At 34.9% G+C, this 16,880-nt stretch overlaps 3 protein-coding genes across 3 annotated transcripts; 1 reads left to right on the forward strand and 2 right to left on the reverse strand.

Moving 5' to 3' along the window:
- Window positions 1-1,678: 1,678 nt before the first annotated feature.
- LOC105324474 (protein trapped in endoderm-1) lies at window positions 1,679-3,029 on the reverse strand. Its single transcript, XM_011423556.4, has one exon. It carries the CDS (start codon window positions 2,920-2,922, stop codon window positions 1,906-1,908), a length of 1,017 nt encoding a protein of 338 aa, XP_011421858.3. The 5' UTR covers window positions 2,923-3,029; the 3' UTR covers window positions 1,679-1,905.
- A 5,272-nt stretch (window positions 3,030-8,301) lies between these two features.
- LOC105324473 (N66 matrix protein) lies at window positions 8,302-9,844 on the forward strand. The gene is made up of 2 exons (XM_011423555.4): window positions 8,302-8,450; window positions 8,782-9,844. Exons 1-2 carry the CDS (start codon window positions 8,396-8,398, stop codon window positions 9,690-9,692), a joined length of 966 nt encoding a protein of 321 aa, XP_011421857.3. The 5' UTR covers window positions 8,302-8,395; the 3' UTR covers window positions 9,693-9,844.
- Window positions 9,845-10,166: 322 nt separating this feature from the next.
- Window positions 10,167-15,745, reverse strand: LOC105324472 (tetraspanin-4). Its single transcript, XM_011423552.4, has 8 exons — window positions 15,694-15,745; window positions 15,480-15,577; window positions 14,190-14,381; window positions 13,893-13,967; window positions 13,137-13,253; window positions 12,667-12,801; window positions 12,304-12,387; window positions 10,167-12,107 (listed from the first exon to the last, which is right to left on the reverse strand). The coding sequence occupies exons 2-8, from the start codon at window positions 15,552-15,554 to the stop codon at window positions 12,045-12,047; spliced, it is 741 nt and encodes a 246-aa protein (XP_011421854.2). The 5' UTR covers window positions 15,555-15,577; window positions 15,694-15,745; the 3' UTR covers window positions 10,167-12,044.
- Window positions 15,746-16,880: the final 1,135 nt, after the last annotated feature.

Here is a 16,880-nt window from a genome sequence, read left to right on the forward strand (position 1 = left end):
TCATAATATTCAAAGAATGATTCTTTATTACTTATATTTATATAATTATAAGCCATCGTATGATTAAATATATAAATATAAATAAGCAAACCCCGCTGGCGCCTCGTTTTGGCGTCATTTGAAGTTATGGGTTATAAAGTACAAAATCGATACGTAGTGTTATCACAGGCAAAGACACTGGAAAATGTAATTATATATTAGTATTTCATACCTCGGGGATATTGGCTCTATAATTTAGACTGAACTTGATCTTACCTGAAAAGTTACATGTACATGACCCAAGGCCATAATTTACAAGATAAGTCATTTTTATTTTTTCAAATTTTGAATGACCCATTATAGTTAGAACATTGCACTCAAAATGCTTTTACTTGATTGATTGGTACTCTATACTGAAAATATATCATGCATAAACTCATTTTATTGGTTCATAGAGGCCTTATTATATGTGGATTGTCCTTGACACCAAGCTCTATCATATTTATAGAGTCATCTACCAGGTTTATGCTTTAGAAGACAGCACTTCCGGTAGATCAAGGGATGGCTTATCGTTGATTTTCAGTCAATACAAAGGAGTGTTTCTTACCAAACATTCAGACTGAGGAGCAAAAGACATTATCTTTCCACTCGGAGTATTTCACTTGTTGTTTTGAGGTACTTAAGATGGTTAATGGGATTATTTGAAACAAGCTGATTGACTCCGTCTTAAATGTTATCTTCTTAAAAAGATGAAACATGCTGCCTGCTTGAGTTTGCATTTCTCCTAGAACATACGCTATGGTGATATTTTTTTTCAACAAATTAGACATTGGGAAGGTCATTAAATAGGGAAAAATGACGATGTTAAAATAAATCAGAATAGAGTAAATCATCTCTGAGAACGGTATGAGCTGCAGTCTAACACATTTTTTCAAACTAGACAACATTGAGATGCTGACCATCTCAAAGAGCCCCACTTAGATGAGGATGAAAAGCATTTCAGAGACTTTTGCTTTGACCTTGACCTACAACTTAGATATTTTTCAGCTGGCATAGAACTTTTTTCCATTTCATTACCCCTTACATGCATTTTTGTTTAATCTGAGCAATATTAAGCAAAAAGGAAAGAATCTATGATCTAATCTGATTATAAAGAGATCTGCTATCATAACCTTCACATTGACTAGGTTCAAAGTCAATGCACACCATTAATCGAAAAGCTCTGTCTATGTGAAGAATAAGCCAAATTGGACTAACAAGAGAGTATAGAAATGCCAGGAAAAAAAGTATTTTTTGTTATCCAATAAGACCTTGTCCCTTGGCCTACGAACTTCATTCAAGGTCACTGCATACCCTTTGATCATAGGCACTATATGAGTGAAATATTAGCTAGATTGGACCAAGGAGAGGGGAGATATGCCCCGGACAATGTTCAATATAAATCTGCTATGACCTTAACCTTATGCCTATAAACATGGTTCAAGGTCACTGCACACCCTTTATCCAAAGGCACTTTGTGGGTAAAGTATGAGCCAGACTGGGTCAAGGGAAGAGAAGATATGGTCTTGACAAGATATTCGGGCGGACAGATTGACCACTATAAGGCCCCGATTAAAAATATCGTTTTCAAAACAGATGTTTATCAGCAATTCCTTTTGTAAAAGATCTTTCATTCCTTCAGAGGTGATATGATCTCATTTATTGTGTACTATCTAAAATACGAACATGTACATGTATCGTATATTGCATTGCAAGTTTCCTCTCAACCTGAGGGTTCTGTGTACACCCGTGGTATGTACACAAACCATACCTAAACTATTCTGTCCTTGTCACAGTGATACCCCGACAGCAGGTTTTATACACTGCACTTGTAATCCAGTATCACCGGTGTCCAACGTGACATCTTCCTTAAAAGCACAGACGATATCAAATAGTGGTTTCGTGTGAACTGGCGCGACGAGGAACGGCAATCACCTTGATTTCTATCTCTGCTATCACTTTGGGAAAATCCGCATTGGGGTTCTTTTTAAATAAGGCCGAAAAGACACCCAGAAGTGAAGATTTGATCTGGTAGTTTAATGTTGAATAAATAAGAGGGTTCACTATGGAATTTGACCATCCAAGATAAATGGCAAAACCATGAATCCAGAGGTCAACTTTGTTCATATGTGGATCAAGAATGGATAACATTATAAATGGGAGATTCATGCACGTGAAAAGAATGATGGTCACCAGAATAGTTCGAACCAGCTGCCTGTCGTTTCGCATCCTTTGTACCACACCGCTATGCACGCTGGCTACTCGACGGAAACTTGAATTCACTTTTCTCAAAATCTCAACGTAACAAAACAATATGGTCGGAACAGTGATTATCACTGTGGTAACCAGAACAAACACCCGGAAACTACTGTTGGAGTGTAAAGGGTTACACATGAACCTCAGATTGTCATAGGTAAACGTTCCCCAAATGTTTGTCAGAGGAAACACTAACAGGGTGGGATAAAACGTCCAGACGACCACGAGAATGATCCTGATATTCCTAGCGGTGTAGATCCTGTGGTATAGGCTGAACCTGACGATAAGGAAGTAACGGTTGAAGGAGATAAGCACGATGTTTAACACTGCCGTTCCCACAATGCTGTAGATGATATACCCATAGTATGGACACGGTCCGATATTGTCCGCATCCAGGAAAAACGCACAGTACGAAATGATGGGCAGACACACGGAACACATCAGAAAGTTACTCACAAAGAGGTTCAGCACAAACTTAAACGGGCTTTGTCTGTGGAGACCTTCCTTGTAGAGAACGAAAATGGCCACCAAGTTTAAGATTGTCCCAATGATTGCAATGGTAGAAGAAAGCACCTGGTGCATGGTTCGATTCCAAGGGAAATCTTGTCCTGCACCGTGTACATGGTTAGCGCTTAAATCGCCAGTCATTTTTCATATGTGTCCGTAGGTTTTGTTGTTGATCCCAGGTTAGAATGATATGCACATGGTTCTTGATTCATATCTTTTTTCACAATAACGCCGTTAGAATACCTATGCTTTGTATTCCAGAGTTCCTCCTTTAATTATCCTGTATGGATTATTGATCCCCGCGGAATCATTAAGCCATCAGAAAATTAAAAAGGATGTTGTTTAACACGCGTTGTAGAGTAATGGCTTTAATGATAACCTTATTCCATTAAGAGCTTGCTTATTTATTATTCTACATAGTTTTGTACGTGATTTATTTTGAGAGAGAGAGAGAGAGAGAGAGAGAGAGAGAGAGAGAGAGAGAGAGAGAGAGAGAAGAGGAGGAGAGAGAGAAGGGAAGGTAAGGTCTATCGCGTCTTGCCTTCTTCTTCTTTAATTTATAGCTTTTTGTCCTTTTTTCTTTGATAATACATTTTATTGTCATCATCATCTGTATTTTGCCTTCAAACCACTAAATGGCATTTTACCTAAATGTAAAATTTTATGATATTTTTCTTAGTTTGAGTTCAATGCAGACCTATAAAACAGAAGTATTACACACATTATATATGAAAATGTATCTTAACTTACTGTTATTGTGTACATTTTATATCGACGGTGGAACTGAGTGGCCAACGAGTGCATGCCACGTATCACGGAACGTTGAAGGAAATCTAGTCGATTGGATCAAGCACGGGGGACTTGGAAATCAGTATCTGGTGAATTAAAGTGATTTCTTAATGACTCTATATGTTGTTAAACATGACGATGCAGCTGATCATATATCTAACTGAATGGATGACTAACGTCTTTGGCGTTTGCAACACGTGTCAAAGAAGTCTTCGCCGACATTGCACGTGATTGTTGGAATTGCTCAAGGTGTCACCAAAGATATCCGGGGTCAAAAGTCAAGGTTACTGCTTTTTACATACGCCATTTAGATCTAGAGCGGCTTATTTCGCCATCTGAGCATATTCTGTCAGTTTGATTAGTTACTATGATACAATGAAGATTCAAAGTGGCTCCAATTATTCTTGATTAAGCTTAAGGGGTATTGTTACGATTTTGTCAAATTTTATTTTTCTGTTTTGATTATTTACAATGCTTTTGGAATGCATTTATTTTCTTATGATCAAATGAATTTTGAGAGTAAATCGTAGAGTTATAAGCCAGATACAGGGTCCACAATTTTTTATCATTTAAACAAGGCTCGTGTTTTGTTTTTGTTTACATAAGTTCCTGCAATATACCAGTAAAATATTTTTTTTCAAACTTCATGTACTTTGTCTATCTTCATATTCATTTTAACATAACACATTATTTTTGGTCTAAAACTGGAATTTACACTTTAACATTCAAAATGTAAACAACGTTTAACTCAACGAATGATACGTAAATTTTGGTAGCCTATTCAAAATGCCTTACTGAAGCATTGTAAACTTTAAAACGGAAAAACATTTTTTTTAACCAAAATCGTGACCATGTCCCTATAAGACCATTTATGCTAAAGTCGCATTTGTGCACTGACCATTCTCACTTACATAAACCTAAATATTTATACAACAATGTCTTAATTATATAAGAAAAATCATCACTAATAATACAGAATCACGTGGTTTAACACGAATTCTAGCCAAGCATGATCCGGAATTATAAATGATTAGAAGAAAGTGTGATCAATGAACGAATGGATGGTGAAATATTTTTATTATTCTATTCTTACATGATTTTGAGCTTGTAACACCAAATATATGCATTATAAACACTTTTAAAGCATATTTTGTGCTAAAATGATAAGGTAAATTGAGAATATCAATAAATAGAGTGCAGCTCCTTGGGATACTCTATAGCAATAAATAATCATTGTTTAAGACATGTCAATAAAAACATCGTTATAATACGAATCCATGACCTTATATGTGATCCTCGGATGGTCATAAAAAAGTGGAGCAAATATAACATTATGATGATATCAGCCGTTGATAGAATCCTCTAATAAATACGGGATTCACCATGATAGAATTTCCCCGAAGTTAAAACCATGGCCGAGGCAAAATAACTCCATGAGTCCCCCTTCATTGCTTAATCTACACTACAAAATGACAAGGATGTATTTTTCGTTTCGCAAATGAAGGCAAACCATATCCATGTAAGAAATGTTCCTGCTTAAAAAGAGTAATTTAAAGAGCGTCTAAATTATTTATCAAATTAGTAAAACAGCTTTGAACATATTTCAATAAACTGCAGTAATTTTTAAAAGACATAATCAATCTTAAATGCTGATTTTCACTGATTTAATGTACATACGTATGTGCTAAGTTCATTTAGATTTTCAATAGGTTTACTTCAATTGCATTTTTTTTATACCGAAACAATTCTAGGTGTATCATTTTCTGAAGTTCAATTTTATGATATATGGGTACAGTTAGTTGTGCAAAATCATGAAAGATAAAAAGGAACCACTTTTAATTCTGGATCGAACAAAACTTTTCTTTGGATACCATTATCTAGAGCGACAGTTTTTTCTTACTATAAAAAAAAACAAAAAAATAAAAACCCTGAACAGTGAAAATAAATACCCCCAATACCCCCCCCCCCCCAAAAAAAAAACAACAACAAAAAAACAAAAAACAAAACAAAACAAAACAAAAAACAAGAAAAAACACAAAAAAAACAAACACAAAAAAAACAAGAAAAAAACAACAACAACAACAACAACTATAAGGTCCACCAGACACTCGATCACCACGATCTTGCCATTTGATCACGTGCAAGAAGATATACTCCAAGCTACTTTACTGAACACCGACTTTATTCAGGATTACAGACATAATCAGTATGGCTGACAAATAATTTCCCCACGGTGTGCTTTCCGGAAAGAGTCCTTTTATTGCTCTGCTTTCGCATTATTTGTCCAAAACAAGGCAAGAAACAAAATCACAGCTGCCGGTTTATCTATGAGTGTCTTGCTATTTTTTCCGAGTCCTCTCTCTTTCATTTCGAGTACACTTACTTTCATTGTACATTCATAAGTAAAAAAAAGTCACGGTAAAACTACGATTGAATGCAATACCCATTGATTCACAAGAATATAATGAAAACGCAAAAACCTGTTAAGTTCATCTTACACTTATATACCATTCCAGTAAAAAGCCTACTTGTGACAAGGTGAACAAATTTGGTTTATTCCAGTGTTAAGTCTCCGTAATATTGACGCTGTGAACAGCTTCGCTTCCAGAACAATATTTTTCAGGAACAGATAAACGTTGACTGCAACCATATTATGCATGTCGCAGTTGGACAAACAAGAGCATCATACAAAAACATTTATTTAAGTAAAGACTTAAGATGTCTTCAACCAAGATTAGTAAACGGTACCGCCATCGGAAAAGGTGACACACGTAGAAAAAAAAGCCAGTTGAAATAAATAGAATTGTATGCCTCTTATATTGTTGCAGACAATTCTACATGTAACTAAATAAAGCTCAAAAACTCTTGCGGAAAGATAAGTAGGGGCAAGATTCCCCTTACATCAAATAAATGATATGAACATATTTTAAAATATGATTTTTGTTCTTTGGTGGACGGTAAACTTATTGGCGAAATTACATCAATTGTTAGGATTCTTATCCCCTTCTTTAGTGGATTAGCTGTATTATCGATCGTTACTAGAGAACGAACTACAATTCTTCAGGTACCCCTTTACCACATACGGATTTTGAATAATAAGCAATTCGGTAAATAATATAATAGATTGATAAAGAATATCTTCGAGTGTAATCATTTTATCACGAGTGGTAAAAAAGCCTTACTGCGCCTCTAATTAGTTTGCCACGTGAGCAAACAAATTAATTACAGGAATATAATCATAAACAACACATTTCAGTGGCATTGATAGTACTTACCGAACAGTTTAGCTTTAGGACTTTCATTGTTGTTGCAGTATTTCTAACCTGGGCAAGAGTCATTTCCTTCTTTAGAAAATGTATTTTTAATTTCAACCATGTGCGTCTTTTTCTAGTCCAATCAGCAACTCAATTGAATTGCTGCATTTTCTATTAACAAGGATGCTTCTGGAACAGGGATAATAATTTGATCTGACTATTAAAACCATTTAAGACCCCTCTAGATCATTTAAGACCCCTCTAGATCCGCGCATTAATGTTGCATTATATTTGGTCAATTGATCTTGTTATAAAATTAACAATAAGGTATAACATATAAAGCACCACCCATCGATTTCACACACTAAACTTAATGCACGCTGATCGACAACAATTTAATAGAAGAAAATAAAATCATATCGTTAGAAAGGAAATGCGTCATAAAATGTAAGAGTTCAATTCTTCCGTAAACGTTTACAGGTATTCTATATACTGATTGGCTACGAGCACGTTATAACGGACTCTGTGATGATTAGTAGTCAATTAAGGCGAATGTTTATTCCAGACGACGGTAAAAAGTATATTTACGCGTGCCAATAACAAACACCTGGGCCGTGATTATTCATGAATGACTTATTTACATGAATTTTACGACTGCACGGGATACATGCGCAATTCTAAAAAAAAAAAAGAAAGGAAAATGCAAATTAATTAAATAATTTGTGACACATAGTTTTACTGCAGATGATTTTATAATCCTCAAATTATTGTAGACAGAAGATCGAAGGAATAATCCATCACACTAGCTTTTAACGTTTTTTGATTAATCTCAAATCCTTGGTAAATGCATACCAGTATATACATGAGAGAGAGAGAGAGAGAGAGAGAGAGAGAGAGAGAGAGAGAGAGAGAGAGAGAGAGAGAGATTTTTTCTTTTAAGTTTCAAGTCCGAATTTAATATGAACAAGAAGTTTTATACTGATACTAGTAAGCTACAAGTTGAAAAAGATCTTTCTCATATTTCACGTAAAATCGTAGCGATTAACGGTACATATGCATTATTATTGTTCTGTATAGACTTTTAAAACATTTGTTTTAAATGTTTCATATTCTACATGAATATTTGCAAAAGTTTCAGCTGCGAAAACATTTGTAAGGGAGTTGCTTTTGCACTACAAACTGCATGAACATGAAGCAAGTTACTAGTAATTACTAATTACTGGCATATCGAAGTTTAAAAAACCCAGAATCTACTTCAACCTGCTTTGAACAGTCTTTTATTTCCTAACAATTTATTGGTCAATCATTCAAAAATAACATTAGTATATACGAGTAACACGTGGTTGATAGATGCATCAGTCTAAAATATGGACAATATAAACCATTAAACAGCATACGGACGACTAAAGAGGGGGCATTAAAGACTCGTTTATACGGAAACAGACCGAAAATAAAGTTATTTTTGTCCAATAGAGAATTTCCTCCCTGATGGCCCGTCGGACACGAGGGGGTATAAAGGAGGGCGGCGGAAGGTTGGCTGTACAGAGTCCAAGAGAAGGGCAAGCGGCACCATGAGGCCAGCACTACCAGTACTACTGCTCTTAGGCTGGATAGCTTCTAGCGGAGGTAGGACCTTACAATCATATCTTAACTCTTGTTTGGTTATATTTTGATCTTTAATTAACTGAGAAATACCATCTTTGGAACATTTTTATTTCTTGATGAAACACAAAGACAAAAGCAGAATACTTTCAATTATTAAGAAGTCCGGCTTTATAAACACTTAATCTAGGGCAAAATCTGAAATTCAATTGCGCTTGAATCTTTTGATATGCATTTTTGAAAATATTGTGAGATATGAAGTAGTTCTAAAATTTATGAATTTAAATAAATGTACATGTCTTGCAATTAGCATTAGGTAAAAGATCTAGAATTGATATATTTCACTTGCTTACAGCGACCTGGCCGAGAGCGCGGACTAGGGACGAATGTCCACAACTCAGCTGTCCATCTGTTTTCATTCCACCAGAGTGCCGCCAAACCGATTACACCGTCGTCAACGGAAGGAGATGCCCGGCCTGTGACATAGATATCTGCCAACGAGACGGCAGGAGCGGCGGAAGGACCGGAAGAAGGGATAACAACAGAGATAACGGTCGCGACCGATTGGATAGAAACCGCGGTGGTAGCGGCGGTAACTGGGATAACAACCGTGGTAACAATCGCGAAAGATTGGATAACAACCGCGGTGGTAGCTGGGATAATAACCGTGGCAACAACCGCGATAGATTGGATAACAACCGCGGTGGTAGCAGAAATAACTGGGATGACAACCGCGGTGGCAACTTTAATAACAACCGCGGTGGTAGCGGTGGGAATTGGGAAAACAACCGCGGTGGTAGAGGTGGCAACTGGAATAATAACCGAGGAGGTAGCGGAGGTAACTGGGATGATAGCAACAGTCTAATTTGGAACAACAACCGCGGAAGGAATGTAGATCGTAACAGTCAGTGGGATTCAAACCGCAGCGGAAGAAATACTGATACATCAAGAAGCGGTAGTATAACCTTCGACAGAACCAGGGGAGGGGTTTCCTGGGATACCGACCGTAACAGGAACCGTTGGGACAACAGTAGAGGCGCATCCACGGACAGAAGTAGGTCACGCTTTAACGACAGACAGGGAGGGGGCAACTGGGACAACAACAGAGGAAACTCGGGAGGTTCCGGTGACCGCTGGAATGATAACCGAGGATCCGGCGGAGGCCGCTTCGACTCCAACAGTAACGACTTCCGGCAGGGCGGCAGCCGGTCTGCTGGGCCAACGGACCCACCCCCATCCAGCTGGAATGACCGTGCCAGATTTTGATCATTACAATTTAATATATTTTAATTACAATCTTTTAAATATCATATTTTTCATATTTTGTAATGCATTGATGTGTTAGAGATGATATATTAGAGATGTCGTAAGTGTGCAATTGATTTTTTTTTCAGAGTCATGTTTATTAAATATATATTGCAAGCTCTATAACTCGTTTTGTATTCTTTGTGCACGTCAATACGAGTTATTCTATGGTGTGACAAAGTCTCGCTTTTTTCAACATTTGATTTCTACTCTAAAATTGTTTTAATATTTATTAAAAATGTTGCCCTTAAATTTCATTTCTACCTTCACCTTCAACAGTCCAATTTTGAACAATATCATTACCGGAATAAGTATACACCGAAAGATCAAAAGGGACCAGGCACCCCCCCCCCCCCCCCCCCCAAATAAAAAAGGGGGAAAAAAGAAGAAAAAACATAAAACAATATAAAAAACATAAATCGAATGTACAAGTAATTTGAGATTTTCATTAAAATTTATTGAACTCTCAATCGAGTAAAATCACAACATGTATGTAAATTTTAATGAATATGCATTGATCATACACTTAAATATTAAATACATTATCGATAAATGCTTTCTTTGTTTATCCACGTGGGTACTGCATACCCACTTGTATGTACATGTATTGCAAGAATAAATACCTAGTACATATACATGTGCAAAGGCAGGTTATGTAAGATTTTTGTAATTGTCACAACATTTATATCCTGCTTGAACTCAAGAAGAATTTTAAGGCTTTAATTTAATTGTTTATATATATACCATACATATCTTTACTAAGTAATCATTATTATAGATCAGTTCATGATCATTTAGGAAGAGACAATTCATCCATATAAGAAAATTACGACTTACATCTTTGGTCTTATAACGTTCCATGTTTTCAATGCTTGATGAGTCCATTGATTAATAAGGAAAAAGTCTATGTGTGTACATTATTTTTCAATTTCAATTTAATAAACATGGAAATGTCTGCTTCTTTTCTAAAAGTACACTGGACATGTATTCTTATAAAAGTACAATGAATATACATGTACACATGTATATCTATTGATTGGTAAATGGCTTTGATATACTTAATCAAACTAGTTTGATATTTTGAATACAAATTAGTTGACTAAGAAATAAAGCAGATAATACACAGTAAATGTAAATAATTATTTTCATATAAGACAAGTTCATCAGTTTTCAAATGTCAAATTTAAAACAGACCTTTATAGACATGTATATAAGAATAAACAAAAATCATAAAATGGTAATATACAATAGATGTATAAAAGTAACAATTAGCCAAACAGGCCTGTATAAAATTTAACACCCACTATAGTTAGCCAGTTAGATATCGAATGAGGAAGGGGGGTGGGGGTGGGGGAGGGGGGGGGGGGGGCAAAAAAAGATTGAGACAATGAGTGTTTCTTTATATGCAAAACCTAAGACTTGCAGTTTGAGCAATAAATGAAAATTTGAGGGCATTAGCAAATCATAGCTTTTTGGAAAAAAGTTTTTATTTCTTTACAGGGTTACGGCCAATGAGAGACATTTGCCGCTTGTAAATTTTGCTTGATAGAAAGAGAGTAACATATTTAACTTTGAACAAAAATGTTATAAAATCTTCGTCATCATTTTTTATTTTCAAAAAATTTTAATAAATATATACAATATGAAAGATAACAATCAAACACTGGTAATTTTTTTAAAATCATAAAGATAATATTGTATTGTACTGGAATTTTTTTTTAAATATTAAAACTATGGGTGGTTTGGTGGGTATTGTATAACCAGATTAGATATGTAACATTCAACAACAGTAGTGAACAATTTTTATCATCAATGATAGCTAAATGCTGTTTTACTTAGACCCAAAATCAATTCAAAACCAATAACCGACAAATAATATGGGTACTTACAATATCAAAGTAGTCGCAACAAAATCTAAGTTTGTAGAATTTAGCTACTATATAACTGTAGTTCCTTATTTTCTGCAAATACTTAATTCCACAATTCAGCTTTTTTGCATCAGATCATGAGAATATAAAACATCAAATTTTTATCATAGTTTCATTCAGTTTACATCTGTAAGAAAAATTAAAGCAAGATTTGCCTCTCGCAATTTTAAACGGATATAACTCCTCGCGTTTAATTAGGAATTTACAGTATTACATGTATATGAACTGTCAGAGTCAATACACTCTAAAGCTTACATGTTGTCATACAGGCACCTTTCGCCTGAAGATTCAGCACACTATGATAGTATCACAGGAATATAAGCTGAAATACTTCTGTCTTTGGCATTTTCTGCTGCACCAGTTTGGTTTGTGTCAAAAGTCTGTCTCAGTATTTAGATTTATCTCTCATGTTGCAGAACAACATTATACAAGCTGCCATCATCAAGATCTGATACAAAGAAAAAGGAACACTAATAGGAGAATCCTTATATAACAAGACAAGAGTGCTTGCAAAATGATTCAAGAATTGATCACAAACACAATTAAATAAGGTATTAAGCAAAATGAATCCAAGATTAATCCAAGTGAATTCAGAATGAATAACAGTGCCCCAACTCCAACACAGGTAAAGATTGACAGCTTACCTGTATAACTGCCACACATAAACCTGCAATCCCTATGTACTGCATGTTCTTAGAGAACAGGTATTCTATTTCTTCCATACAACCCTGAAAGAAAAGAATGTGCAACTTAACATAAAATTAGCATTCAAATCTCAAGCATTAACAAGAATTAACATCTGTTTATCTACAGTTGAAAAATGCACAATGAAGGATGTTTACCTCTAAAAACTGACTTAGCCACTACCAATTCACTCAATAAATGCTATCAATTCATTTGCTAATGGGGTTTGTAAAACAATCAATTAAGAGACAAAACAATTGATACAGATAGCAATTCACTACCCCCCCCCCCCCCCCCCCACAAAAAAAATCAAAAATAAATACCTTTGTGTTCCACAGGAAGCTCTGGGACTTCTCACAGCCAGGGGAGGGGTCGACACAGCAGGAGGGTCGGACCTGCTGGCCCCGGTCCTTGATATCGTACCAGTCTGTGTAGTTGTTGACCCCACAGCACTGCAGCTGTAACAAAGGAAGCTCAGGGTAATCACAGTCAGATATTATAAACTAGCCAACACATTATATACCTGTTACAGGATTTATAGTGTCAAATATTATGCAAATGTGGATTGGGGTTGAGGACAACATTGTTTATGCTAGCCCCAGATGTGAAGAGAGGGGCTATTCTTTTGTCCCAAGTTATCTAATATTCGTCTGAATTATGTACGTGTATGTGTTGTTTTATATTTGTCTGGACTGTGTACATGTGTTCATTATCTTTTTATCTTTGTCTAGATTGTGTACAGTTTCATTATATTATATTTTTCTGGATTGTGTACATGTTTTCACTATCTTACATCTGTCTGGATTGAGTCAATCAGCTGAGTTATTCCTTCTCTTTTCTCCGACTGGATGCCTGGATCAGAGCTGTACTCCATACTGTACAACATTTCTTCTCTAATTGCTGTTTTAATCTACAGAGAAAAAAAAGTGTCAGCACACCACCACTATATGTCACAGTTTGATATCTTCCTATACATGTATGTGGGTTTTTTTTTATGTCAATTAAAACCAGGAGAAACATTTCCATAGCACTCAGATGTTTTAAAACATTTAGTATAAGCAATTTTTTTCCAACCGAGTTGTAATGTAAAATATCTAAAAAGTGATAATGGGTTTAGTGGTCTAGATGGGCTTAGTGGGTTTAGAGAGACTTAGTGATCAAAAACATCAAAAACTGATGCTCTCCCTTTAACCTTTAAGCCAAAGTCATTGATAGTTGCAACATCATAGAAGTAATACTACTATGCATTTCTTTAACAAATTCTATGATATCACATGTAACATAATTCTTCGATTTAATCATTGTGACCTCATATTCTAAGAGACAGTAAAGATCTGCATGTGTTGTAAAAAAAATTTCATGGCTACCTGTTCTAAAATAAAACATCATTTTACTATGTTGGTCATACACTCGTTACTGTATATATTTCAGCATATATCTTGGCATAAAATAGTTTTACAGCCATAATATATTTAAGCTTTTGGTTTTATCTTACTTAAGTACTATATACTGTAAATACATGTACCTTATTTAAATATTTTATACTTACATCTTTCTGATATGATAATATCAAAGCTGTTGCTGCAACTTCCAATCCAAATATGACAAGTACGAATATAAAATACTGAAAAAGAATTGTTTCTTTTTTAACTTGGGTGCAAGATCAATGAATGTCTGATACTGATTGTAAGCATTCAATCGATATACAAATAAGAGTAAAATGGTTGGACTTAACATTTCTTTCATATATTACCCATATCCTTACACAAGTGTAGTTGCAAACATCCTTTGTTAAGAGAAGACACTTGGGATAAAGGAAACAAATACATAATGAAACGAAACTTACCACAACCATCATGCACTTGTTTTCAGCAATCGCACCACAGCAGCCAACAAATCCAATGACAAGAGTGATGGCTCCAGCAATTATTACTAATGATGCAGCAGTTAGAAAGCTATGGCTGGGTAAAACGACGGAGAATGAATCTCTGTTAGCCTGCATCCATATTCCAACAGCAAACACTCCACACCCCAATACCTTGATCAACAAAACACTTCAATTACCTTAATTATAGCAATAGCAGCTCGCCATCACTGTGCGCTGGCAAGCGAAGCGAGCTTTAAGAACCAGTGTGCGCGGGAAAAGAACGAGCTAAACCTACATTACATCAAACAAAATTTTTTGTCTACGTCCCATAATGCTCTCAAATGTTTTTACCCGTGATGCTATGCCAAAAATGGCCGACATTTAACACCTTATTTACAGTGTTTTGAGGTTTGAAGACATTTTTAAGTACTGCGCAAGCTTTAGCGAGACCCAACAGATTTGTTACATGCTTCCATACCATTGTTTTGAGTCGAGATACGTAAACAAAGACAAAAAAAGGTCATGGATGACATCACAGTGCTCTCATACTATAATTGCCGCAATAAAATTCGAGGTGGATCAAACATCTGTACATAATGCGTGTACCGGTACTACCTTTTTCAGGATAGACTGCGATACCTGCCTCATTGACACATGATTTGTTTTTAATTTTTACTGTCATATTGATCCAATCAGTTTAAGCTAACTGTGTATGCATGTACAGTAAGCAGATTAATATATGAGTTGGGAGGAAATAAACGAAAGGACATTTTGAACTAAATAAAAAAGAATAAAGAGAAAAAAATAAACATTTAAAAAAATTATGCAGATACTGCATATCGTCAAACCATTAAATTTGAAAGTGGAAAATTACACACCTACAAACAGAGCTCTCTCTCTCTCTCTCTCTCTCAATCAAATTCTTTGGCGTTCATTGATACCTTAATAAAACTAAGTTGACAATGATGCAAGGTATGTGTAATATTTGCTGCGCTCGCCACAATGGTAGCACCGTAAAACATATCAATAAATATAGAATCGAATTGGATCTTAATACATGATATAAGCCTAACTTTCCATGAGCATTTCTTTAAATGTTGAAATATTACTGATTGACGTGTAATCAGACTCTTCAAAGACATATATCTCTGGTATAATAAATCTGTTTTGACATTTTCAATTTTTTCCCTATATGAAATTCAACCTTTTCAGGAATAAAATAAAAGTAAAGTTGTGTCAATGCAACAGCTTTATATTGGTTATTCTTACCCAAATTATAATGTTGAATATCAAAAACAGGTATTTGACGGTGCAGATAGCTGATCCCTTTTCCGACCGACCCATTTTGTAAGCACCAATTTACAAAACTGGAAATGAAGAAAAACCCTGAAGTTAAATTTCAAAGTTATATTGATTATCTGTTTAGTGCGGAGACTTATATTTGTACATAAAATCGATTTTTGGCTTGATTCAAATTACATACCCATCAAAAAGTGCAATATGTTCGCCATTTTGAATTATACAGCAGAAAATGATTAAAGAGGGAAATTATTTTTCCGGATGCAAATTTCAGCGACCCTCGAAACTAATAAAATTGTTTTACATTTACAATGTTCTTATTATGTTGTTTTCATCATGTTTTTACGGAAGCCTATTTAGGACCTATCAAAAAATATTTTTGAATTTGATATAACGAATTCTTGAATTTGTTAAAACGAATTTAAATCGTTATAACGAATCGTTGAATCCGTTATAACGAATTAAATTTGTTATAACAAATTTTAGGAATTCGTTATAACGAATTTAATCCGTTATAACAAATTCGCTAAATTCGTTATTTCAAATTTTTAAATCTGTTTTAACAAATTAAATTTGAAATAACGAATTCTTGAATTCGTTATTTCAAAGTTTTAATTCGTAATTTCGTTTTTTTCAAATCAGTTACAACATATTTTTACCCAATTTGTAATAACAAATTTCATGTTTTCGGGAACAAATTAAACTGGGCGGACTTCATTTGTCCCATATCGGCGTACGACAAAACGGCGAAATGGTAAATGAAGTAAACTGGCGTAAGAACAAAAGTGGAGGAACATATTGTCACAGCTGTTGCTGTAACCATGGTAACAGATGTAACAATTCCAAAAGACACCTTACTTTATTGGCTTTGCTAGATTTCCTACATAGATAGAAACAAAATATTTAAGAACTGCTATATATGTAGCAACGCATTTTCACCAAAAATATTGTGCAGGATATACAGATATACGGGTTTCTGCGCAAAATTCCAAAAAATTGTTTAGTCAATGCTATTAATTATTGAGCATGCTGATTTATAAAAGGGTACATGCAGCCCAGCCCATGTCGAACTTGTGTCATAGAATTAATTTACCAAAATTTAATGCAAAAACCGCATCGAAATCGATGCAAAAATAATGAAGTTACGCCGCTTCAAAGTGCCTATTTTTACCTCTTTTAGAAATATATATATATTCAAGAGAAAATGAAATTAGGCGATAACAAGGCTTCAGTGACGTCACAAGGTCAACTCTAGGGGAATTTCCTTACAAAGCTATACAAAATATATTCAATTTTACAGCAAAAATGATTGATATAGGTCTGATGTTTTGACGAATCTAGTTATTTTAAATATTGTAAATTTAGAAAGTT

Source organism: Magallana gigas, chromosome 5 (assembly GCF_963853765.1).
Source record: "Magallana gigas chromosome 5, xbMagGiga1.1, whole genome shotgun sequence".
Classification (NCBI taxonomy): Eukaryota; Metazoa; Mollusca; class Bivalvia; order Ostreida; family Ostreidae; genus Magallana; species Magallana gigas.